Source organism: Ambystoma mexicanum, chromosome 9 (genome assembly GCF_040938575.1).
Source record: "Ambystoma mexicanum isolate Mex_15411 chromosome 9, UKY_AmexF1_1, whole genome shotgun sequence".
Classification (NCBI taxonomy): Eukaryota; Metazoa; Chordata; class Amphibia; order Caudata; family Ambystomatidae; genus Ambystoma; species Ambystoma mexicanum.
Window position 1 is genome coordinate 800637155 of NC_090931.1, and position 25885 is coordinate 800663039.

The following is a 25885-nucleotide window of genomic DNA, read 5'->3' on the forward strand; positions in this document are numbered from 1 at the left end:
GACGTCCCCTTTTCGACTACGAAAAACAAAATGCAATACTCCGAAGTGACCACTGGACGTCGGACCTATGCACAGCATGTGAATCTAAGCAGATTCAACCATCAGAAATGCTTTTACGGTAAGTAATGCATTGTCATATTGTGTGCTACTATTCTATTGCTCCCTTCTGAAGAAGGCTTTATAACTGACTGAAATAAATTAATAATTGTTATGCAAGAAACTTTGAGTGTAAGAGTTTACTTGAATACCTGTAACTGTGAATCTTTTTGTAACTCCACTACAGCTCACATTTCCCCTCTTGAGATAAGCCTGGCTGCTCAACACGCTACCAAAACGGTGTAGTACAAGCTTATACCAAAGGTTGGGTTGCCTATACCTGTAGTCATAGTTGTTTGGAGTGTTCCCAGAGGGTACTGCATGCAAACTTTGCCTAACAATGCCCACAGTGCCCAAGCTATTTGTTAGGTAGATATTTGGGGTAGTACCCTTTGCATGCACTACAACAACCTCAGCCTCCTGGCAATAGGACCCAACCTTTGGTATAAGTGAATTACACAGGGTGGTAGTGTGGTAGAGCAGCCATGCTTATCTCAAGAGGGGTCAATGTGAGCTGTGGAGTGGTTACACAAATGTTCAGTGATAAATATTCAAACAAACACTCTCAAGGTTTCTTGATAAAACAATTATTTATTTACCAGTCATTGGATTAAGCCTTCTTTAGAAGGGGGCAATATAATAGCAACACACAAATACCTTCAAAATACACACTCTTAATTTCGAAATCGGGAAACACCCATTGGGGATGACACACAGACACTTCCTACACCCTCAGGTGACTTCAATAGTTAGGGCACTGTGGACATTAATATATTACTGTTAGCATTTAGAATAGCACTGAGATGAGTGTCAATGAAAAGGTTATTAGAACAAACAAGAGATCACAAATATTCTTAAGAAGTCAAATACTTTTCAGCCCTTCCGAATGTCAGAGGAGAGAAGAGTCTTTCAGGGAAACTAGCTAAGCCAAAGCCAATGGGTAAGTCTATGTGGCTGAAGCAGTTCTTGCAGGTAAGTAAGAAAAGTCTTTGAACAATGTTTGTAGAAGCCTTTGATGAAAATGAAGAATCAATGTAGGGCCACAAGCTGTTAGGCTTGTGAAGAGTAGAAGCAAATCTACAGCAAGAGGTAAGTTATCTTAGACTTTACAGTACCTTTAGTTAGAAGAAAATGCAGCAGATGACTTCTGTTCCTGTGCTTCAGTCGTGGGGACAAGAGAGAGGACTTCTGGGGACTCCTGCACTGCAGCGGGATGGTCACCCACAGCAAACGGCAATCTTCAAACAAGTGGCAATTCAGTGTTTCAGCTCCTCGCATCTACCGCCAGCAGCACCACCGCGGTTCCTGCTGTCGAGATGGGCTTTCCTTGCATCTGGGATCCAACACTCTGTTGAGGTGACTCAGGCTCGGTCAGTCCTGCTTCCTGGGAGACCTGAGGATCTTCCTGGAGCTCTTGGCCAGCTTAAAAGCAACGCACGCGAACTGGTGTTCCTTTCCCTGGCTCTTCGGTTCCAGCAGCAACTGTAGTGGAATTGCAACCAGTTTCAAGAGGATGTCCAGGTGGCTTGCCTTGTTGTTGATTGGTCCCACCAACTCAAGGGGAGAAGTCGTCCTTGCAGGGCTTCTCTGGTCGAAACGAAAGTGGAGTTTCAGCACAGCAGCAGGGCTTTACCGGGCAAACCAACGGTCCAGGAGTTGCAGCCGGCATCTTCAAGTTCTTCTTCTTCGGATTCCTGCGTACAGTGGTCGACTATGCCTTCCAAGCCATAAAGCCTTGCCTTTTATGCAGGTTTCTCCCATTCATTCCAGGCTAGCTGTCAATCACCCAGCAGGATGGTTGTCCTTGCCGGACAGCCAGCCGGCCAATCACCTAGGAGTGCATTCCTGTCTCCTAGGAGACTAAGCACAGGAAGTTTTGGACACCTCTCTCACTTCCTGCCCCCACCAGACACCCTTGAGCCAGAGGCATGTTTCACTCATGAATCCTGCAAAAGACAAAACGAACAAAGGCACGCACAGTAAATCTCAAGAAGGACCTTTCCACAGAGAAATGGCGAAAAGGGAAGACCGGGCCATTTTGGCGAAAATGGCAACCAAGGGTGCTTTACTGCAGCTGCGAACGCAGCCGGCGGTAAAGACACACCACGGTAGTAAAAAGTAAACCACTGCCACCAGCCATTCATCGAGGAAATGAGAACATAAAAATGTTACATGAGATGTAACCCCTCCAGCACTATATTGTAAGATAGTCTGTGCTGGGTCTAGAAAAGTTACAATGCGAAGTAAAGTAGATTTCACTTTACTGCTCTTGGAAACAGAAGTTATCCAAGAGAAAGGTGTTTAAACCTTTGGAGAAATGAGACTTCCCTGTTCCACTGCACTGAAGGTGCTGTGTGGCACAATGTAAAAAGATGCCTATGGAGTTTGCCACACTCCAAAAACCAAAAGAAACAGAGTTCAAATCACATTAAATGCATGAGAGAGTGGGGGGAAAAAGGGTCTCTCTCTCTCTCTCCAGGTAAAATGGAAAAGTCCTAGAGTGTGCAGCAAAAGAGCTGGGGGTCTCTATGGTAGAGAGGAATTGGCACATTTCTGAGAATTCTCCCTAACACTATTGAAGTCACCTGAGGGTGCAGGACGTGTCTGTGTGCCAACCCCAATGGGTATTTACTGATTTAGAAACTAAGAGTGTGTATTTTAAGGTATTTGTGTGTTGCTGTATATTGCTCCCTTCTGAAGAAGGCTTATTCCCATTACTGATAAATTAATAATTGTTTATCCAAGAAACCTTGAGTGTAAGGGTTTTTTTGAACACTTGTCACTGTGAATCTTTGTGTAACCACCCTACAGCTCACATTGACCCCTCTTGAGATAAGCCTGGCTGCTCAACCACACTACCAACTTGTGTAGTACAGACTTAGCCTCCTTTGCTTAGAAGAGTGGTGCAGCTGGCTTCTGTCTGGTTGCAGTGATGCAGATCCTGGGTTCCTGGGCCTCAGTCATGGGGGGGTGGGGGGGGAGGGAGGACTCCTGTGGCAGCAATTTAGATGTCGACGGCAAGTCAAAGCACATAAGAGTGAGAAAAAGCACTCTCTCACTCCAGGGTTAAAATTAAAAAGTCCTAAAGTCTGCCAAATTAGCTGGGGGTCTCTAAGGGAATTAGCACAGAAATGAGAATTCTCCCTAACAGTAACTTGTTATCACTTGTGGTAATTTATCATTGTGTAATGCATCTTATGATGCAGTACAATGGGGTACATGATTTGTTTTGACCTAGACTAACACTCTGAGGATTTTTGTGTACTAAATGGACAAGCTGGTGGCAGCAGTGACATTTCACCATTTGTTGGTGCGTTTCATTGGAGCTTTACTGTGTTTGGCTACTAACTGTGGCTAATGGTCAAATATGGCCATGCCATGAGATTTTTCACATGTCCTGTGGCCATCTTGTCTTTTAGCCTTCTTCCTGGCCTGTGAGCCCAGGAAAATCCTTAATGGACTTCCAGTGCTCGGGGAAAGCAGAGGCTTTTGGTGGGCCACCGGAGGGCTATCTGTGTTTTCTGCCAAGAAGTGGCCTGGGACTGTCTGGTCCCAATCCACAAACTGGTGCCAGTGTGTCGGAGTGGCATGCATGAGATTTGCCGCCAGTGGTCCTGATTGGGGGGGTGGGGTTGTGAGTGTGTGTGTCAGATCTGTCATTGGCTAGTGGGAGCTGCTGCTCTTACCTGGCTTTTAAGATAAGGGGGCACCTGCAACCACTCTGGAGATATCCTGAAGGAGCCAAGACTCCAGTCCAGCTAGCTTGGCGACCAACGTCTGCTGCTGGCCAGGTGGAGCCCTGTCCTATGGAAGATCTCCAGCAGTCCTGTGAAGGAGCTGCGACTCCTGGAGTGGAGAGAACATCCATTCTCGACATCAGCTCGGAGTCCTACGAAGAAGAGCCTTTGGAAATACCCCAGGACCAATCTGTGGCTGACCAGTTCTGAGTTTGGGCTGCCATGCTGCAGACTTCGCATTCGGAGTTGAGGCCTGGAACTAGGGGTATCCTCACTTTTTCTTTACAACAAGACTGACCTCTGTACGAAATGTTGTGATCCTAGCATCAAGGGTACCTGAGATAGGAGGGAAAGCTTGACCGCGGCAACTGAATCCCTTTGCATCGCTGTGCATCAGTGGCAGTCATCCAAAACTGCTTACCTGCGTCCATTCCTGTCCTGAGAGGGGCCATGCATCGAGTGCTGCTGCATTCTTCAACTGGGAGACCTTGCACCAGCATTGGACACCGACCAGAGAACTGCTCAAACCTGCAACCCCTGGGAATCCCTGACAGCGGGAAAAGCGACCATGGACCTTCTTCAACCGACCTGCCAAGTCTCATGAAGAATCACAGGACGGCGGGGGGGGGGGGGTTGTAGCAATACTTACTTGAACCGCATTACTCCCTTTTTTAAAAAGTTTGGAAACATTTAGATTGCTTTGGCTTTGCCATTGCTTGTGGCACTCCGAAAGTTGGGAACACGTTTGTTAGTTTAGCTGATTCCCTGACACTTGGACATGTTCACTGGACCGCAGAGACACTACGTTCATTATTTCCACATTCACACAACTGTATGGAATTATGAAGAACATTTGGACACAAGGCTCCATACATCTTAGGGATGGACTTCTGACGTTAAGATTGAATCTCTGTGGTGCTAATACTAATCTGTACCTTTCGTTTCAGGTGTTTGATATGTATTTTGCCTTACGCCAGTAATTGTATATTTATATAATTGTAGTGTTGTGTGATATTACTTGACTGTGGTCATTTTTCACTGTTATTTGCTCATAAGTAAAGAAGTATTTTCATACCTGTTTGTCTAAGTGCGTTCCTTGAGTGCTTCACTGTGTGTGCTCATTGTGGACCCCTTAAAAGCGCATAATTTCTGGAGACTTAGGAGATTTAGCCTAGACCACTCGACTTGCTACCTTGAACTGGTTTTGCTACAGCTCCCAGAGTTGTCCCTGTCACAATACTAGGTTGACCTTCTATACATCTGTACACCAGGCCAGAGTATAGAAAATCAGTCCGGACACCCGCCCCATTCAGAATGAGAGCCTTTTGTCTTAATGTATCCAATTCAGCGTTTGGGGACTATGCAAATGGCAGCAGTGCATGGAATACCTGTCTCCTAACCCTAGAATGCATCTAAGGAACAAGTAACCTGCAATGATTTTGCTTTTATATGCATCCTCCCATTACTTTTTCCACTGATTCATGAAGCTTATATATTACAAATGTACCCCATAAAATGATTCTATTTGAAACAATAAATGTGCTTGTAATGTTACAAACTATTTTATCACAGTAACATTTGTACTTGCTGCCCTGGAACCTTTGTGTAGTCCTGTGAAAATTGTGTTTTCTCATTTGGAGTAATGTGTAATTCAGCTACTTCGGAAATCACTAAAGCTGTGTTTAAAAAATAAATAATACTTGTTTTACTTTTAAACATGCATATATTTTACTTTTATTTCAGACTAAAGATGTTCAAAAAGCTATGGATGAAAAGAGGTTTGAAGAAGCTATCCAATTACGTGGAAGGTAAGAAAGAAAACTACCAATGTCACCATGTAGGTCTTCCCTAGTATCCTGCTGGACCTTCAGGTCAAGTAACTTTATTTATCTACTTGATCGAAAGAAATTAATTCGACCCATGAATTTGATGGAATAATATTTGTTTGTTTTTAAAACAATAGTGACACATGATGAAATGTTATCAGTAATGTTAATGTACCTTTTCAGCATTCTGTTCCTCCTGGCCACGCTGGAACACAATCACCTGCGGTGCACACAGGGTACAAGATTCCCCCTCTCCCCCCTACCCCACAAGTGAAGTGCCAAAGGGCATGGCTAACATCAGGGGTAGAGGCTTAGTTTTCAGGCCTAGAGTTTTCAATGGCTTGTTAGTTGGAGTAAGAGTTGGAATAAGTCTGAAAGTTAGGATTTGACTTAACGTTGGGATAAATGATCCCATTCACAATGGGATGATCTGCCGAGGCCCAGGATAGTTAGTTTGAATTAGTGTTTGGCCTTCTCAAACAACATATATCAATAAATAGTGTAGGTTGTTGGCAAAAAAAAATGATTGGCTTCAAACTGAGGCAGAATTATTTATTGGAGGTAACCGTGAATGTGTTAGAGTAATTCTTTTGTACCCCTAGAACAGCCACTTTCTAATCTTTTTTATTTATTTATTTATTTCACAACACCGGTGGCAGTGGCATGCAGAAGGGGGCTACAAGACTGCCTACTGTTGGGCCAATACACACTCATGAAAATGGATGAGTTGGGCTGTGCATAAACATAAATGATCCGGGAGTCTTCCATCGCCAAGCTATGTTTGAATGGCAATAATTTACTGATCTAATTTGAAGCTCAACATTGGGTAACTTTTATTCCCCTCCCGGGAGAGGGTTTTGGTGTTTTGTAGCCAACACAGTCGGCGATACCACAAGCACCAGACTGAAGTGCAGATGCCCCTCTTCTCCAGCCCATCACTTCTGATCGGTCCTGTCGGGAATGTCCAACAAAGAGCCAACATGTCTGAAGTCTGTGACGTTGCATTCTCCTTACCACTTCTTCAGATTTTTCATATCTCTATGGCACAGTATTTCCAGTGGAAGCTCAGCCATCCTCTGCTCCGAGTCCTTGCTCCCCATAATGAAACCTATAGTGGTTGGTCCGGTGCTTGTTGCTGAAGCTGTGGATCTTGGTGCATAGGGGTTGAGATTGTCACTCTTTGCCTCAGTCAGGGTATAGTGGGCACCACCTAAACTGCTGCTGGTGGCTGTGTCTAGTAAGCCATCACCCTCCAGGAACACATCATGCCTCACCACCCAGGCCCCATCTTGAGCTTTCAGCATTTCTCGGCTCCATGCTCCATCCACCATTACAAGGCCATTAAACAACTCTGTTCTGGACAATATGTTCATTTTTCAATGCTGAACCAGAGCACGTCGCAGCAGTAGCAGTTCAAATGCTGCAAAAGAGTGCTACGATTAGTGCACATCTCTAACACTGCCGCACCTGGCTATCGACGTACGTGTACATAAGCTTTGCGTTCCTATATGGGTTCTTTATGGCTGCACGCCGCTAACTGTCTTCACATGCAGGAATGTTACTGGGGCTGCACGTGGCTTTGACAGCAAGTTAGGCTTTCAGAACTGAGTTGTTAGTAAGAATGCATAACGAGCATCACCGCGTTACGAAATCCACCTGTGGTAACAAGCTGTCCTCTGATGCGTCATGGGTCCTGCGCGGGACTTGGACAGCGCTGGTTAGAGTTGCACTTGATTACACGACATGCAGCATGTTGCTGGCACTTAGCTTTTTGGGAAGCTGGGGCCCTTGCATGACCCCTCTGCTCTCTGTGACTTGTTAGCACGCTGAAGCACGTATCTGAAGTAGGCGAGGGGTGAGGATCAGGATTAAAGCATATGAGGCCGGAGCTGCACAGTGACATGTCTTCTCAGCCATAGGACTTGAGCACAAGCCCTGTGCCTACGTTTGTGCGCAAGCTTGCCACTCCCAATGTGTCTTTCCTGTACCAAGTGCTGCTGTGATGTGTAGTTTGATAGGCCAGTGCCATGCAAAATGGGGATAATTAGCCTCCTATAAGGTCTGGATGTCCTCTGCATGGGCATTCACCAACCGTTGCTGTCTTGTGGACATCAGCACACTGTTTTTGGCATGACTTGCACCATATAATGTCTTTCTTTTGCCCCTAGCTTTGCCTTGTACGCTGGTTGGACTGCGTCTCTGGCCCCCACCTCTGACAGGTGGTACTTGATATTTTTCTACCAACATTTGTGAACTTGTGTTGCAGGCTGTCATTACAGCTGCAACAGGAAAACCGCGCACACCAGTCCCTTAAAATGAGGGCTGTACTTTTTCCTTGCCATCTCTTGAGGGCTTGTCCTTTGAGGCCTTCTTCTACCTAACTGGATGGGGGTGGTCTTGGTGAGTTTTTTTGTCTTTGGCAGTTTTCCCTTGGAAAACTCGCCAATGCTCCGAGTGCCTGAATGGATAGGAGCTGAGGGAGGAGACCGAAACTCCCCTCATCTTGGTTCTACAGTGTGCCTGCTTGGAACCAGTTCTGATTGGCAGTCTGACTGTCTCCCTGGAGAGCCCATCGCCCAGATTTGCATGTGAGGCTTGTGGTGCGATTGGTGGGCTTAGCCAGTTATTCAACATAAAAGGCGAGGGTCTTGGAACATAACCCCAGAGCCACCACTGAACTGAAGATCCAAAGCAGGACGACGACTGCAGCCACCTCCAGCGACCGCCAGTGCCAGCTGAGTAACCACTGTATCCGGACATCAACTTCTGAAGCATAGCGAAGACCCGATCAGGATATTATTCCCTGGACTGGTGGGATCAACCAGTCCCAAGATGAACTTCAATTTGAGCCATCCCTGGAATAGCTGCAACCTCCACGGCGTGCAGTTCACAAATACCCAGGGCCCTGTGCCATTTTGCAGTGCAACATCAGGCAAAGGTTGGTTTAGTCTGCAACTTGCTAGGCATCCTTCTGGACTTCTAGTTACTGGATTCTGCTCCTAAAATCCCCTCAACCAAAATCGGGACCAACAAAGGGCACAAACTCCACTGCATGATAACCGATTTACATCCAGAGCATGTGAAAGGCTCCAACACATCAGTGCCGCAGAATTCCCTTTGCTGGGCGTCCCAGTGATTGAGTGCATTTGGCTGTTCCCTCGAAAGGACCTTAAGCCTTCCAGGCCAAGAAACCCAAACCGGGGGCACCTGTTGCCTCGCCTGGTAGCCTGACCTGCTGCAGCGACTTCTCCACTGAAAAGGTACTGTGCCAAGCCTTGGTACTTGCTGTGTGATTTGGTGCACTGGGAGGGCTGAAGTTAAACTGTTACTTGCACCCCTCCTCAGGGCACCCTAGGTTCCTTGGGTTGAACAACCCATTGGGTCTATTTTACTAAAACTGTTGTACTTACCTGCAAACAAGAAGAGTTCTTCATATAACCTTTGCTCTACCTTCTACTCATCTGCTTCCTTCCTCCTCAACCTTGGTCACTGAACCTCCAGTGCCCTCCCTCACTGTGTATAGCCCCTAGTTTAGGGTTGGACTGAAGCCTGGTTAAGCAGGGGTTAATTTAAGTTACCAGTGTGATCTAAAAGTTTGCTTACCTGTCAAGAGATTTAACATTGCCTTTATCCTACTTTGATTTAAAGTGTGCCTCCTTTTTATTCCATTTTGATTTTAAGAATACAACCTTTTATCCTACTGTTATTTGACTGTGAAGAGTACTTGCATTGCTTTACATCCATAACCTTAGTGTGTGTATATAATGTTATTTTGATATAAACTGCTAGTCTGTCAGTGTTTCTTTGAACCACCTTGTATGTTCCGAGTCATGTGTGCCTTCCCACAGCCCTCTTCTCTCCTAGACTAACCCTGGCTGCTCAGCAATCTCTACCAACCCTTTGGGTAGTTGAGGCAAAATCCAAGCATTGGAAACCTGTACATCTACAGGGTGAGTCTTCTCTAGTCGTATCATAGGTGGACTTTGGTAAAACCCCTTAAGACCTTTTTATATGGGATATCCTGACCTGAGAATGCAGGAAGCAGGCCAAACAACAATATGGCCAATGGACAAGTGAAAAATCCTGTGGCACAGCCGTTTTAGGGCACTAGCCACGTTTAGTAGCCATACACGGTAAACACGAATGGGCACCCAAAAAATAATGCAAACATTGTAAAAATGTATCTGCTTCCACCAGCTTGTCTTTAGGCACATATAAAAGTAATCAAAAATTCCAAGTGCAAAAGACTAGGGTGATACAAAGGTATCCCCACTGCACTGCAAGTGTGCACTGCTAAAAAGTTACCAAAAAGGGTAAAAAGAGCAAAGAGAAGCATAGTTTTCCCGTGCTGGTAGTCTGAAGGACTGGTCAGTTTCCCCATAACAAAATGAGCAAAATGCCAGGGGAGTGAAACTATAAATCGGGACAGGTTCAAAAACAAAAGCAAAACGTTTGTGAGTCGATAGAATATGGAGGTAAAGTTACCTAAAGAGAAATCTTTCCTAACATGTACTTTGCACAAGGGTTTACTATTGGATTTGTAAATCAGAGTTGCCAAAGCCAACCGTTGTGATTAATGTTCCAGAAGAAGAATTAAAAGGTAAGTAAAGTTCTAACAAGTTTCTGTCTCAATCCCACCACTCTAGGAGAAGCCCGGGGGATCCTGGACCAGACCACCGCTGAAGTTGGGCAAGGGAGAGATGTGGTCAGGATATTACAACCCTATGTTGGTGGGCGGGGGTGGGTGGGTAGACATAGCTATGCAAACTCACCCCCCACACCCCAACTACACTGATTTCTTCCTGAACACACTCAGCCCACGTTTGTGCTGTCTGGTTGAGAAGAATCTAAGGGCTGCAGGTGGAGAGGTCCCTTTTGGCATCAGGATTTGGTATGGCTTGTCCGTCGCACTAGACTCTGGAAATACTTCTCTGAAGACTGGACAGCTGAACACCTATTGCATGACCGGACGAAAAACCTCCACAGAAGAGGTGACCTCCAGGCCACGATGACTTGTTGCAGTGAAATTCACCACAGTGTGGCAGCAACAGGCGATCCTTGTGGTGCAAACAAAGGAGAAGCCATTCATGGGCTCTTTGGTGAAGTAGGCAGAAACTGCAGGCATAGGCCTCTTGTTAACAAATTGAGGATCCATAAAGTTCCAAGGATGTACTCCAAAGGTCGACGGCTGCATCAACAGAGCTGGTTGGTCCGCCAGGTGGTCCAGGGACTCTTCGAAGCTCAGCAGGCATGGATTATGAAGCAGGGGTCGGGACAGGTGTTCCCACCAGTCCCATGGGTTGAAGCACTGACAATGGCCTTCTGGAGATCAAGAGAGAAGCTGGGCTTCAACAGGACTTGGCTGGAGGCGATGCTGGTTGGCTTAAACGGTCATCCTTGGGTCTTCAGCAGGATGCATTTCTTTGTATGGTTCTTGGCTCCAAAGAGGATCGGTCAACTTGTTGCAGGAGTCCTCATTTTATTCAGGATGTAGTCTGCAGTTGGCCAAAAGTCCACCAATGGTAAGGATCTGCATCAGTCAATCTAGCAAGGGCTTTCCAATAATGGACAACCACTAGCCATACTTTCTGCCCAGCAGCAGACACACTGGCTCGGATGTGGACTAGGTCCACACAGAACCAGCCCCCACATCTGGCCACAAACCCAGACCACCACTTTGAACAGGAAAGCAGCAGCTTTGCCCGGTAAAGGGCTTTACCTATATATCGATTCAGGACATAAGGGCTGAAAGAATGCCAAGGCACAAAATGGCCAAATGACAGGCAATCTTGTGGCACAACCATTTTAAAATATGGTACTCTAAATGGCATCATTCTGGAAAATGCAAAAGCGCACAAGTAAAAGGTGAAACACATCTACTGCCACCCGCCCATTCTGGACCCATTGTGCTTGTAACCCCAAAGTTACAAAAGAAAATGCTGCAGGGATACAAAATATCCTAACCATACTTCACTTTAAGGTGATGTGTGCAGCTTTTAAAATACAAGAATTCCACTAAGGGAGACAGTCTTCCTGCACTGATAGTCTTAAGGACTGACCAGTTTCCGCATAAGTGTTCAAAAAGCAAGGGTAGTAAAGCTCTGGGCTTTACTTGCATCCAAAAAGTCAGGTTAAGAAGAAGCAGGCACTAGCAAAATGATAGGGTTTCCCATAGAAATCTGAGAGAAAATCAGCAAAATGAAAATATTTCCTAACTTAAGTGGTGTCTACACTTCTTTCCTCAAGTTCAACGGTTGTTGTCCACTTCTACTTCACTGATAAAAAGTCACAAAATGCATAAGGGAAACCTAGGTTCCCAATGAGGAGACCTGCATTTCACAATGCAGTGCAATGGGGATGCTTTTGTATCACCATAGCTTTTTTCACTTGGGATTTTGAGTTTCTTTCATATGTGCCTAAAGACAAGCTGGTGACTGTCAAGAGCGGACATGTACAGGTACAGAATTAGGTTAAGCTTGACGACACTGACCTGGATCAAATGGCAGCAGCCAAGGAGGTGGCCCTGTCCTCTCCTTCCCTTATGAGAGAACTGGAGTAACACCGGATCCCCAGGGAAACCCTCTGGAGTCTGAACAGACGAGACCTCTGTGTTCTTATAGGCGTAGCTGGCTGGGCTGGAAGATTACCGGGAGATGCCATTGACTGCAGGGTCTGAAGAGACAGGAAAGGGAGATTGTCAACAGGATGAAGGGCTGAAGCTGTTGCAGTAAATGGAAATGTGGGTACCTTCACACTGCACGTGTGGAGATTCTAGAGGATACGTGACCAGTGACTCACGCGGTGACTGCTGCAGAAATGAGAGAATGGTAAGAGTTGCCCAAAGTAATAGCGATAAGGGGGTGGGGGGAGAGAATTGGAGATCTGCCCACCTGCTTCAAAGGTAATGTGTCTTCGGTTCGGGTGTGTGAAAGTGCCGGGGAACACCCCAGGCAGAACTCAGCCTCACAGGTTGTTCCGTCAGAGCTGAGAAAATAGGAAAGGTAAGTAAGTCGGGAGTTGAGGGCTGACTATTATGTGCAGACGGTAGAAGAAATCTACTGTGAAGCAGCTCTGGGACAGGATGGAGTAGAGCCTATAAGTGTAGGAAGAAGACCATTGGTCCGCGGTGCAGAACCGAGGCGGGGCAGAGCAACCCCTCTGTGTGCATGGAGCTGCCGAGAACATGGAGCGAGTCTGGGGCAAGAGTCTAGGCTGAGCGGATGACCAGGATTAGAGTAGCTGGAATCTGAGGTAGAGTTTAGACAAGGAAGGATATGGAAAACAGTCCTAAACAAGGACAGTCGTACCACTTATGAAGCGCCTGAATAGAGAGTAGCGACACAGAGTGTCTTGGCAATGCTGCGTTGATATCCTGCTTCATGTGGCTGCGGGGGCGGAGCCAGATGCATGGCATGAACGCCAAACGGCTGATAGGAGGCGGTAGAACACCGGACGCCATCTTGTTGTGGACTAAGGCTATAGTGTAGCGCCTTCTCCCACGGTACCACCAAGACCAACAGTGATTGGGAGGTGACAGTGGCAGCAGATACATGTTTATCATTTTTGCATTATTTTTAGTGTGCAAATTTGCATTTATCGTGTCTGGCTACTAAATGTAGCTATTTCCCTAAATTGGCTGTGCCACAAGATTGTTCGCTTTTCTTTGGCCATATTGTTGTTTGGCCTTCTTCCTGCCTTGCCAGTACAGGAAATCCCATAGAAGGTCATGCACTTGCAAGGAAGCTGCAGCTTTCATGGGCTAGTGCTGTCCTGTGAGTGAGGGGCCCAGGAAGTAGGTGGGTCTAGCTGGTCCCATTCCACATCTGCTGCGCCAGAGTCTAGGTGTGGGGCAAGAGTAAAACGAGCAGTGGTCCCTGATTTGGACCACTGCTGGCTGTTTGAATGGTGTAGATCCTTGCCATTGGTGGGCTCGGGCTTACCGGAGCCTGGATGTTGATAAGTGGACGCCTGCACCTGTTCCAGCAGATGGGCTTTGGGGTCAAGAATCCCTTGTAGAATAACAGTGAAGTCAACATCCGAAGAAGCTTCCTGAAGAGGCCTGGCATCCCTTCCTGTGTTGGCCCAGTGAAGCCCTTTTGGACTCCCTGAGCTCCAAAAGATCCTGAGCGGTGCTGCAGACCTTGGACTAGTGGGACCAACCCATCTCAATGTGTTTTCGAGTATCCAGCCATGCTGGACCACCCCTCTCATGGGCTACCTCGCTAGAGCCGTCGCCGTTCCGCGGTTTTACCTGGTGGTTTACAGCTTGTGATACAAGTCGCCATCCTGCCGAATTTCATTGTCGCAGCTTAAAGGGATCCTGTCCTGTAAGTACTTCTGCAACCATGACTGGAAGCACACCTGACGTCATCTGGGTGCGGTGGGCATCGCTGCAACTCTCCTCCTGTGAAGTGTCCTGAAGATGACTGCATCAGTGAATCTTGCATTTCTTCATCGCCAGGAGTTGCATCCTGCATCTGTGTCTGACCGGAAAAACCCTTCCACCTACAGCTCATTGGCACCTCTCTAAGAAAGGAAATCCAACCTCCAGTCCCCCCGCACCTCCAGTCGACCCCAACCAGTTATCTGGGATAATCTGAGTCAGGAGGGGTAAGTACATGCAAAGTATGTCTCTCCTTTGTTCTCCATAAAGTTTCTTTGTGCCCTTTCATTCCACTGCTTTTTGGTCATCGACCCAGAGTAATACAATCTGAAAGATAAAAACACTATTTACTTACCTAGTACCTTTGCTGCATCTCTTCTTTTGAAAAATCACCAAATTTAGCACCTACATATACGTTCTGGGGAGAAGCATTGTGACTCCTGTGACTTTTGGGCACAAGGCCCCATTCGTCTTGGTGATTGGACTGCTGAAGCTAGGGGAAAATCACTTGTGGCTTTGTTCCATCATACTGCATCACCAGGGGTGTTGCTAGGTCTGTAAAACATCCGGGACTATGCTAATGTCGGGGCTGGCTGGTCTCTGGGCTAGCTAGCCTTTTGGTTTTAACCCCTAAGCTTCTATCCAGGGCTACAACCAAAAGACCTGGCACTATAGCCACCCCTGTTCCCCCCCCCCCCCCAGCAACGCCTCTGTGCATCACTTTACTTACCTCTATTGCTGATTTAAGTCATTTAATGAATCAATGGTGAATGTATATATGTCTATTATTGAGTATTGTGCGATATGATAATCTCCTTGTTTAATTTTATTAGTGAGTGCAAATTTTTGAATTGATATTTGATTTGTATAGATTCCTGTCTAAATTGAATTATTGTGTGCCTTACTGTGTGGACTCATTGTGGAACTCTGACCCCACTCACTCTCCTGAGAAGCCATTGCTGCTCTCCATTGCTACCTTGATTGGGGTGTGGCTAAACTCGGTTTCCCTATTCACTATATCTAGCTAGGGTGGCCTACTAAAATATATCCACAAGGACAGATTCTAGAAATCCTTAATGAGCCCAGACATAAATGGTTGTGGGAAATGCAAGCCAAAAGCAGACCCGGAAGAGCGTATGAGACGAATAGGCAGAACTGTGAGACAAGCAGGTAGTTGGAGGAAACATGGGTGGATGTCTAGGTTCGGGGTAGAAACACGGTCACCCACACCTCGGATATCACTTAACAGAAGGAAGACTGACCAAGTACTGCTTGGGCCAAAGAACACTCAAAGACTTGTAGTTGAAAAAGCAGTGGCAGCTGGTGACTAACTGCGGGGGTGCAAATATTTGCCCCAAATATGCCCCTGTGACTGAGCATAGTGAGGGAACCGAACCAGAGAAAATCTGAGAGAACGGGGGTTCTCCCCCCGATACAACTTTTGAAATGTGTTAAAATGGAATGGTGCATTTTAAAGCATACTGTTTGTTTGAAAAATTGGGTAAAAAGCCAAACGGTTTGCATTTGGTGTGATAGGGTAACTCACAAAAAAATCCAATAGATGCAAGTCACTAACTGTGTACAGCAGCATTTCTCCAACAGATTTTCATGATGCCTTTGCCCTAAATATGTGCCAGTTTAAACCTTTTTCATGCTGGCTGTGCCCATGCTTTTCCATGCTGGCTGCACCAATATATGCCTGCATTCCCACATAAAGAACATAATCCTGTTGGCTTTGCACATAATGCCAGTGATGATATAAGAAAACATGTTCACACTTGTTCTGCCAATATATGGCAGTTTCCCAGTGTAAGAACATAAGGGACTTTACCATTCAAAATGCCATGCCACAGTATGTAAACATGTCCAAACTGGCTGCATTGAAATGCCAATCTAGCTACACAATCTATTGTGTGCATGTGGGGAGCTGGGGACTCGTGGGCAGGTATGACATTACATGGGAGGCGCTGGGAATCACAGTGGACTTGCATGGCATTCTTTACTGGGCATACTGAGTAAATAAATGTCAGGCCTGAACCCTGTGCCCCCCAGCTCCTCACACGCACACACTCAATGTGATTGTGTGTATGAGAGGCGCTGGGGGTGCAGGCATGCACTTTTCTTTTTACTGGGCATGTATCATAGATGCCCAGTAAAAATAACATGCCTGTGCAGTGTCCCCTGGGCCCTACAGTGCCTCACATACAATCAATGTGATTGTGTGCATGCAAGGTGCTGGTATTTCTTTACTAGGCAATTATCATACATGCCCAGAAAAGAAAATATCCTGTTTGTAGCACCTCGGATGGGTAGCTGATTTTGGCTGATGGGGAGAGGATTGTGCAACAAGGGCATTTTAAGATGCTGTTGTTGTACACCCAATCACCAATATCAGCTACCATGGCCACACACCTTCACGCACACCACACGCAAACCCATCATCATACACTCGCTCTTTACACACTTCCATACACACATTTAAATTAACTTACCTTCTGCCCCAGTCCTGATGTTTCCTGCATAGCACGCACAGAAAGCAAGAAGGAAGTGCTTCCTGGCTCCTACACATCTGTGCAGGAGCCGTAGCGTTTGTGCTGAAGCAGCCCACTTAATTTGTATGTGCGGGGAGGTGCAGGAGCGGCCCCTCACACACAGAAACATGGCAGTTCCCCAACCAGCATACCTAATGGACCAAGCAATGCTGGGGAAGCAAAATGCAGCTGGCCTTGCGTGGCTCATTGAGCATGCGCACATCGGGAACAGAGCAGGCACGCCCAGTCGACGTCCCCTTTCGATTCTTGAAAGAAAAGATGCAATACTCTGCGGTGACCCCTGGATGTCGGACTATATGCACAGCATGTGAATCTAAGCAGATGCAATCATCAGAAATGCTTTTACGGAAGGTAATGCATGTATTCTCTTTGACCGTTCAAGCCAGCCCAGGACCAGTCCCACAGCTGCAAAAAGCAGCTGAGGGTGCGCTTAATGTTTACACTGGGCTGGCTCCTTAGCTCCTCAATATTTGACGAGGGTGCCGGTGGGCCCGCTCCCCCTCGCTCATTCTGGACGAACCTACACTGCAAAAAAAAGACCAGTGTACTAATAGTCCAGACCTTGAGTCACCCAAGGAATCTAATTCTGGATCTTGATTCAGATCCTGTACCTGACCGACTTGAGTGGCTGCTGCCTGATAGTAAAGGGGCATGAGGAAAGAAAAGCACCATTGAAATGCAATGGGAACAACAAGGGGAAGTGTTACTTGATTTTGACCAGTTATATAAACCGGTACACATAAAATGGAGAATATGTTTATGAATTGTTAACTAAGGTTGAAAGTAGACCAAAATCAATAATCCGAAAAAGCCTCAACTGGCTATAAATGAGTGATGCGTTGCCCCTCAAGAAAACCAACATTTTTGCTTGGTGTTTCAAACACATTTTTCTCCATATATATTAATAACCTTAATATTAGTTTAATCTCTCTTAAGGCCTGTAATCGGATTCCTTTTCTTGGGGTGTGTGAACATTTTCCCAATTATGAAATGATCCTTAAAGTACTTGTATGGAATGAAATTATATTTTATTTATATCGCACTCCTATTCAAATGTTTACATAAACTGTATGTTCTTTCCAACTGTTTTCTACAATGTCTGCAAACATTTTCATTTTCTTTCCATCTAGAAGGTCTATAAATCCAGTGATCCCCTTTAATAATAGCAATGCCATCTTTTTGACAGTCTTTCATGCTGAATTTCCCAAAATTCTCAACACTCAACAATAACAGTTACTACCCAATTGTATGGTACTCCACCTATCGATCCCATGAGGATAAACGGTTGAGTTGGCCTGGCTGGTATTCAAACTTGCGAAGTGCAGACTTGCCCCATGCTTGAGGCAAGGAGCTTAACCTTTGAGCATTCAGATTGAATCTTTCCCCTCTAGCTTTGAAACCCCTCAAGGGTGTTGATGTGCTCCATTGCGTTTCCTGCCCAGTGCCATGTATACAAACCAATTCCTAATTGTATTTCCTGGTGGTCCGGTCGGTTCTACTCCCTAAGCGAAGGTCTTTATCTTGCGTGTTATTTTTGTAAAGCTTTCAGAGGGAACAGATTGGAGTGTTTAGAGCGCAAACTGGGGGAGGAACGGGATCACATGCTCTACAATGTTGGATGCGGAAAGTGTCATTTATAGCATGTTGTCCTTATACCAGGATATGTAAGATGTATGAAGTTAAGGCATATTGTTGATAGACTAATTGAACATGAATTGTCGCACACTATAGAAATTGGCATTCTAAAAATTGTCAGATGCATTTGGTATTTTGGTGATGCTGTTCTACTGTGTAATGTGCATGTCACCCTTTCAGGAGTTTTGAAAATAACTGGAACATTTACAAGCTTCTTGCGCACAAGAAATCTGCAGATTTCAAGGTAACAGTTGAATTCTGTCAATTTCATTCATAATTCCACTTATTTTGCTGTTTGGGATGGTGAGGAAATCCAGACATTAAATTATTTTGTCAGACAGTTAACAACAGCTTCTGTAATTACTGTCTTTTTGGGAAATCTTCCCCACTTGGTGATTTAATTCTTTTTGTGCAAAGTAGATTTTGGACTTTGACCGATGCCAATAGAATATTAACATCAATGCAATATATTGATACAAGTTACCTAACCTTAATACATATGGTCATCATAAATTTTTAAAGTGGAATTTTCAAATAAGTACAACACATAATGTTCCATTTACCAACTAAAAAAAGACAGATTTAGTGAGTCAATTTGTATATATTCAATGACTAGTCCCCACATTTTTCTTAAGGACTTAAATCACCCTTCTGATATGAAAATATGTTTGCTCACTGACGCATACTTAAAATGGTTCACCATGCCCCTTTTTCCAATTGGTATGACTTCCTTTTCATTTCTGGCTATTTGAGTAAAACCTCAGAAAACTAGGGCCCCTGTAGTTCCATTTAGGCAACTGCAGGTCGCATCATACATGGCGAATGCTATTTCCGTTCAAGGTAATGGTTACGAAAGATTTTCTTTTTGCTGCTTTCCTCCCAAATCCTTCAATTGGACTCCTTCTCGTTTTGCTATTGTGTGCTTCTTGACCTGACTTTTTGGAGGTAAGTAAAACCATTGCACTTCCCTTGCATTTTGCTCACTTTTATGGGGAAACTGGTCAGTCTGTAAGACCCTTGCTAAATCTATTTTGAAAGCTGCACGCATCGCCTTAAAGTGAAGTATTGTTAAGATACTTTGTATCCTTATAATCTTTTATTTTGCAACTTTGTTGTTAATGTCTCGATGTATACAGGGTGTGCTAGTGGCAGCGGATATTTTTCTATCGTGTTTTTTCTTTTTTTTACTTGTACCCTTTTGCATTTTTACAGCTCATTGCTATTTAGAGTACCATATACTCTAAAATGGATGTGCCATGAGATTTTCACCTGTCCTTTGGTGCATTGTCCTTCTTCCTTACCTCCCGACTCTGAAAATGCCATATATGGAAATACCTTTCCTGGGCAATGCTTCTTCTTTCCCAGGCAAAATGGTGGTCTGTGTGTTGCCGGATGTGTGGGCTGGGTCTGTCTGGACACCCGCTGCCAGTTTGAATGGTGCATATGCTTCTTGGTGGGCCCAGGTGCACCTCCAGCTCAAAATGAGGATAAAAGGAGGTCTCCTACAGCCATTCTTCAGATTGTAGTTGGAGCCAAGACCCCATTGAAAACCCAGAACTCATCATTGTTGCCAACAGGCATTGTCTTCAACTGTCCAGGCAAAGCCCTGATCCTTTGCTAATCTCCGGAAGGCCTTCATTGATGGAAACCACCAGTACCATCCCATGCTTGAGGATCCTGCCCTAGTAAGCTTTTGGAAGTCTCCCAGAACCATTCTGTGCTGACCGGCATCCTCCTGGGCTACCTCCCTGCACTTGTCACTATCCTGAGTTCGGACTTGGGAATGTGCAGATTCTCTACTTGTGGAACAAGAGGCCTCCCTTCAAGTTGCAGCTCTCCAGCATGAAGAGGCCTTGCAGGACCTGCTTTTTTGGTTCTGCCGCAAGTGTCTACTTCAGCCATTGGATTGCAGTTGCCATTGCTGTCTTTCCACCTGCATGATGTTCTAGGGGCCTCCTGAGGTCATCAGCAATGTGGTGGCTAGTGAGCGAGGAGTTGGTAAAAGGTCAGTAGATTACAGGGTTGTTCCAGTTATAAGAGGGATAAGATGGTGGCCACCTTATAAGAGACTGGAGATACCCAAGGACAGGGTGGGGGTAGAAGAAGGGCTGCAGGTAGAGGGTACAAGTTCCTGAATGTCCTGGGGTGCAATGGAGTCTACAGGAGCATGAGAACGGTTGGCAGGCTGGAGGGTGGGTGGCTATTGAGCTGGAGTTGTGGGGGGAAACACAGTGGAAAGAGTTGAGGATGGGGAAAAGGAAGGAGGAACGGATAGATAGCGTAATGAGGACATTGAGGGTGTGTGGATTTTATAAATGTTTGTAGATTCATATCAAGCTAATCAATCTTGAGACAGGACAGAGTGGATAGTGATTGGGGGGGTGACATAGTCTGGAGGGTCCTAGATAGCTTACAGAGGGTGAGAGCAAATGGATCAGATGGGTTTGGTTTGAATGGATGACTTGACTCATTTGATGCCAGAGATGAATAAGTGGTGATAGTCCTACAGAGGAATTTATGCCAGTGCCATAGAAAAAGCTGTATATCCACATTTGAGGACCTGGTCTTGTTGGTCCTTATTTATCACCACATCAAGGAAGAGATGCAATTTGCTTCTACCTGCCATTTCTGGTGCAGGTCCACGTCGATTAGTCATGGATGGCATGCTATCGAAGTCCCTAATATTCTGCTTTCTGGGAGTGATCCTGGATTGCTTGGGAGAAAACATGTTCACTACACCATCATTGATGCTATCTCAAATGCTGTTGACAGCTGGATTCAAGCCACTGCCAGAACAGCAAGGGAAACTGACATCAGAAGTGCTTGTGCTTACACTCTTTGCTTGAGCCCGAACCTGCACTGAGGGCCTCTTATGAGAAACCAGATGGTGTATCATCCGCTAGTCCCCGGGGATCGATCTCTCTCTCGCATGTGGCCAGGGCATGGGCATCGCCTCTGAATTCAGACCCTAGGGGTGAACAAGTGCGGGAGGATCACCTGGACGAGGGGTCTTCGGGGGTGGGGATGAGGCAGCTGATGGTAAAACGCGATATTCCCCCTTATTTTGTATACCCATCCTATATTTTAGGCTTTACCGAATTCCCAACTACCCCCCCTTTTTGCACAAACACTGGGCATAGGAAGAGGGTGACTGGGTAACAACCATAGCTTTCGCACAGCATACTGGACTTGTCCTGCTAATCAGGTCAGGCACTTGACTCTAGGTGGGTTCACCTGATACCAATTAGTGCTCTTCACAGGAGTAAAAGGCAGAACCCAAAGAGAGACTCTGAGCAAGGTGGAACACGAGAATGAGCAGAACTTCCGGGATGAAGGCAAACCTGCTGGATCAGAGCAACAGACCAAGGTGCAAGAGCAGGGGGTAGAAAACCCCAAGAGTTCCCTACTGGAGGTCATTGCCTCCGACAGGCGACGTAAAACGCGTGGAGCAGGCCATGTCCCACAAGTGAAGACTCCATTGTGTTTCAAGGATGCCAGCGAACGGCAGAGTTGGGAAGGTGAGGCCAAGCATGTGGTACTAACTTTGACTCCTGAAGTGGATATCGTAGAACCAGGAAGGAGCCGCACACAGCCGGTGAGTTGGCAAGTTATCTGAAAGACCGGTGTGTTAAAGTGGAAGTAGCAACATTATATCGTAAGTGAAGGGTGCACGCGTGTAGATTAAGACACGAGAAAAGGCAGAACTGTGAATGTACTTTAAAGTTAAAAAAAGGCTGCAAAATCATCAATACTAAGTAACGGAGTGGTCCGGCGAAAGGAAGTAACACACTCGAAAGTCTCTGTGAAAGGTACATTGTTAGAAGTGATGCGAATGAACAGCAAAAGTGAGATAAAGAAGTTTAACTCCTAGAGAAGGGGAAAGTGAAAATGTAATTATGTTTGAGTCGAAGTGGTCCTGCAGTGGTCTGAAAAGTAAACCACACACATTCAAAAGTCTTCTACATTCTAAAGTGGTCCAAGCCCAACAGAGGGAGACCTGAAGTGAAATAAGCTTTGGGAAGGGAGCCCCACTTGCAAGTTTGTGTTGAACTTTATTTTGAGAGGTCTGAGCCCGGCAGAGGGGGACCTACGAGAACTGTGTTGGGAGAGGTCTGACCTCGACAGAGGGGGGACCTTTTGTCAACTTTTTGGTTGAAACATTGTATTGGAACTTTTGAAAAGAGACTTGAACGTGTAAGGGCAGACGGGCCTCGATCCACGTTCTGGAACTGTTATATTGTAAGCCGAGCCAGTGTGTCTCATCCTACCTACAGGGGCATCTTTACGCAGTGAGGTCTAACCTGGTGGGGGAGAGCTGGTTCAACCACACTTCTTTAATTTGAACACTTTTTTTTGTCCTTTTGCATGCATTTCTCCTTTTTACACTTTTAGTACAAGAGATGGGGCAGACATTAGGTTTTGTTAGAATAGGCCATTTCGATTTGACATACTCCACTAGGACTGCGTTCTTTATTATTTGATGGTCGCGACTACTCCCATCTTAGTTATAGGGCTAAATGGGCGTTTCTCCAATCCTAATGGTATCCATAAAGGTTTTACGAATTGTACCCATTGTGGCAGTGTCATACTGTTGATACCATACTTCCCCTATATATGGTCTTAGGAGTCGGATTCGACTCAATTGAGACAAATTGGGGGACCCTAAAATTACAGAAACTTAGTCACAGAGCCTCAGACCCCTCTATCGCCATGAAATAATCCATAGGCTTTGATATTTGTAGCAGCAGAGAAGCCACTATCCCTCCTGGGGAAAAGGATGAATACCGATGGACTTAGTCCTAATACCCTCTATGGGTTTTTATATAAGATTGGCCCTGAAATCTGGCCTAGAAGTTTGGTCTAGATGTCCTAGCAGGTGTCGTAGATCCAGACTTTCGGGAAGACGTAAAGGTTCTCCTACAGAACCATGGCGAAACTCCATTTGCAATACTGTGGGGACAAAATTGCACCGGGAATTCTTGAGAAAGCTCCATTTCCACGTTTTAAGGAAGAAAGTGAACCAGAGGAAACAGAGGTAGCTGGAGAGGCTGATGAAACACCTATCACTGAGGCAAAGAGGGAAGAAGAACCTTACGTCCTTACCGATCTAGCCTTCGCCCTGAGAAATGATCCAGTTCTCTGAGGCTTTCCTACAAGTGATTCCTAAGAGAAAAGGACAAGAAAAGGGAGCCCCTTTTTCTTCCTGAAACGGAGATTACTATATAGAAAAGAATCCTCCAGAGAATGCCTAAGTAAATGATACCCAAAACCCATCGCAAGATGGTGCTAGAGAGTGCACATTCAAATAGATTGTGTCCTCCAACGTATTCCGCATCTTTGACATGTAATGTCCACAGCTGTGCACTTCGGAAGCTTTTTCAGATCAGGGTGTCCTGAGTCGATGACATCGGGTCGATGTCCCTCGAAGGCCTCCGTCGAGGGCGACGTCACTGGATATTATAGGATGCACAGCACCCGTAGCCTCAGTTCCGTTTTTTCCACAAACGTGTTGCTTCACGAAACTTGGCGCGCCTCGTGTGTTTCATTGTTGAGATGTCTTTTTCTTCCACCCCTCCGACTCTGCAGTCTGGCTTCAAGACTTCCCGGGACTGCAAGTCGAAAATGTCGATCACTGACCCGCATCGCATTTGTTTGTGGTGCTTGGGCGAGAGTGACGACACTGACGACTTTTCAAAATGCCAGTCGCTTGCGGGAGTGTAAGGGGAAGCTCCAGGTTTGGTAGGGGTTCTAAGCCCAGTAAGTCCCGTAAATCCAAGTCAAAATCCAAAGTGGTGTCCACCGACGACTCGAAGGGCGACTCTCTGCGTCGGGAGGAGGCCTGGGATTCTCGGTCACGGAGTGGTTCCCGCCATTCTTCTTCCTTGTCGCGGCATTCTCGGAAGCGCCGTCAACGGTCGCCTTCCCAGTCCTCCTCGTAGGATGGAGCAGCGAGGAAAGTGGCATGCCCGACAAAGTCCTCGAATCCGGAGGAATGGGCTGCCTTTAAGGAGCAAATGTTGGCGATATTTCAATCGCAGGGCACGGGTCCGGTCGCGCCTTCTAACGAAGCTGGCCAGGATCAGTCTTGTACCGTGGCTCGCACGCCTACGGTCTCCGGTCCGTGACGCGACTCGCATCGGGAACCTTCGAGGTCTCGTTCGGACAAGGCTTCGGATAGTCGCAAGAGACTTGCTTCTAGGTCTCTCAGTCCTCGTCCGCAGCAAGACCACTGCAACCTACCAAGGGCTCGAAGCCGGTAGCAACTCGATGCCGAAGCCTTTGGAGCTCACAACGCCGAGGTTGTCGACGCTCTCGGTATTGAAGCCTTCAGTGCCCTGGATGCCTTCGGGGATTTTTGTCCGAAATTTGCCATTGGAGTACCCCGAGGTGGTGGATCCTCTTAGGAAGGCTACTGTGAAGTCTGTGAGGCCAGTATTGGACTCCAGGCCCTCTTCTGTCCGCAGGTCACTGTTTCAACTCCCTCTGGACGACATTTATGATGAGGAAGAAAGGTCTGATTTTGAGGACCCTGGTGAACTTGATGTGGCTACAATTGTTTCTGGAGAAAGTCAATTGGAGGAGTTGAGGCAAACCTTTCATGATGCCAGTGGGTTGGACACTTCTCCGGAAGTGGAATTTGGTAGGCCTGAGCCTGGGGCACATGCTGAGTCTTCATACAAGAGGCTTATGGCTAGGGTCTCGGAGTATCTGGGCTGGTCCAGTCCTCCAGAAGACTTTGTATAGGATGATCTAATGGACATCTTAGATCAAGTACCGTCCTCTGACCCGGTGGTACCATTTCATCTCACCCTACAGAAAAGAGTGGCAGCAGCTTGGCAGTCCCCGGAATTTCTTCCGGCTGTTAATAAATCTTTGACAAAAAAGTACCGCCCTTCCGTTAGTGACCCAGCTATTTATCCACTCATCCCACTCCCGAGAGTTTGGTGGTTCATGTGGCTATGGCCACCTTGAGGCAGGTGGCGTACCCTACCCTACCATCCCTCCTGATAGGGACGACAATCGCTTCGACGGTTGGGTTCGGAAGTTATTTTCTGCGTGGTGCATGGCATTGAAATCCGCCAACTCCACTTGTGCCTTAGCAAGGTTCTCACATACTCTGTGGAACTGTTTCTTTAGCGGCTGAGCATATTCCCGAGGGGGAAGAAAGGGATGGCTTCCTGGCTCTCGTGCAGGACGGCAAGGATGCCATGTGTGAATCCCTTCAGTCGGGTTTGGATACGGCCGACGGTGTTAGCCGGTCCTTGGCTGCGAGCACCGTTATCCGCAGATTTGCATAGTTGCGGAAGTCGGGTTTTGCTCTGGACATGCAAAACAGTCTTCTGAACGTGCCCTTTGATGGAGCACAATCTTGAAGCGCAGCTGTGTGGCAACCTGCGCCTTTTCATTCTAGGGGACAGCAGTGGAGGGGAGGTTATTTTCATTACTACTACTCCTTTGGCAGAACGAGAGGGGCCGCCAGTCAAAGGGGCCAGTGAAAAAGTATCCGTGGTGGTCTGAGAAATAGAGGTGCCGAAGCCGCTCAGGCAGCTGCCTCTTTGCCTTCAGGCACTGCTGCAGCCGCTTCCAAACAGTCATGAGGCCATGTCCCATGGTTCACCGGTTGGGGGCAGACTGTCTCAGCATCTCAAAGTGGGG

The 25885-nt window shown here is 46.4% G+C and overlaps 1 protein-coding gene across 1 annotated transcript in view; it reads left to right on the top strand.

The window, feature by feature from the left end:
- Positions 1–25885, top strand: part of PFKL (phosphofructokinase, liver type) — a 697584-nt gene that overhangs the window by 376602 nt on the left and 295097 nt on the right. The window contains exons 11-12 of the mRNA XM_069615767.1: positions 5577–5641; positions 18410–18473. Coding sequence (XP_069471868.1) covers positions 5577–5641; positions 18410–18473 — 129 coding nt within the window. The remainder of the gene's footprint in view (positions 1–5576; positions 5642–18409; positions 18474–25885) is intronic.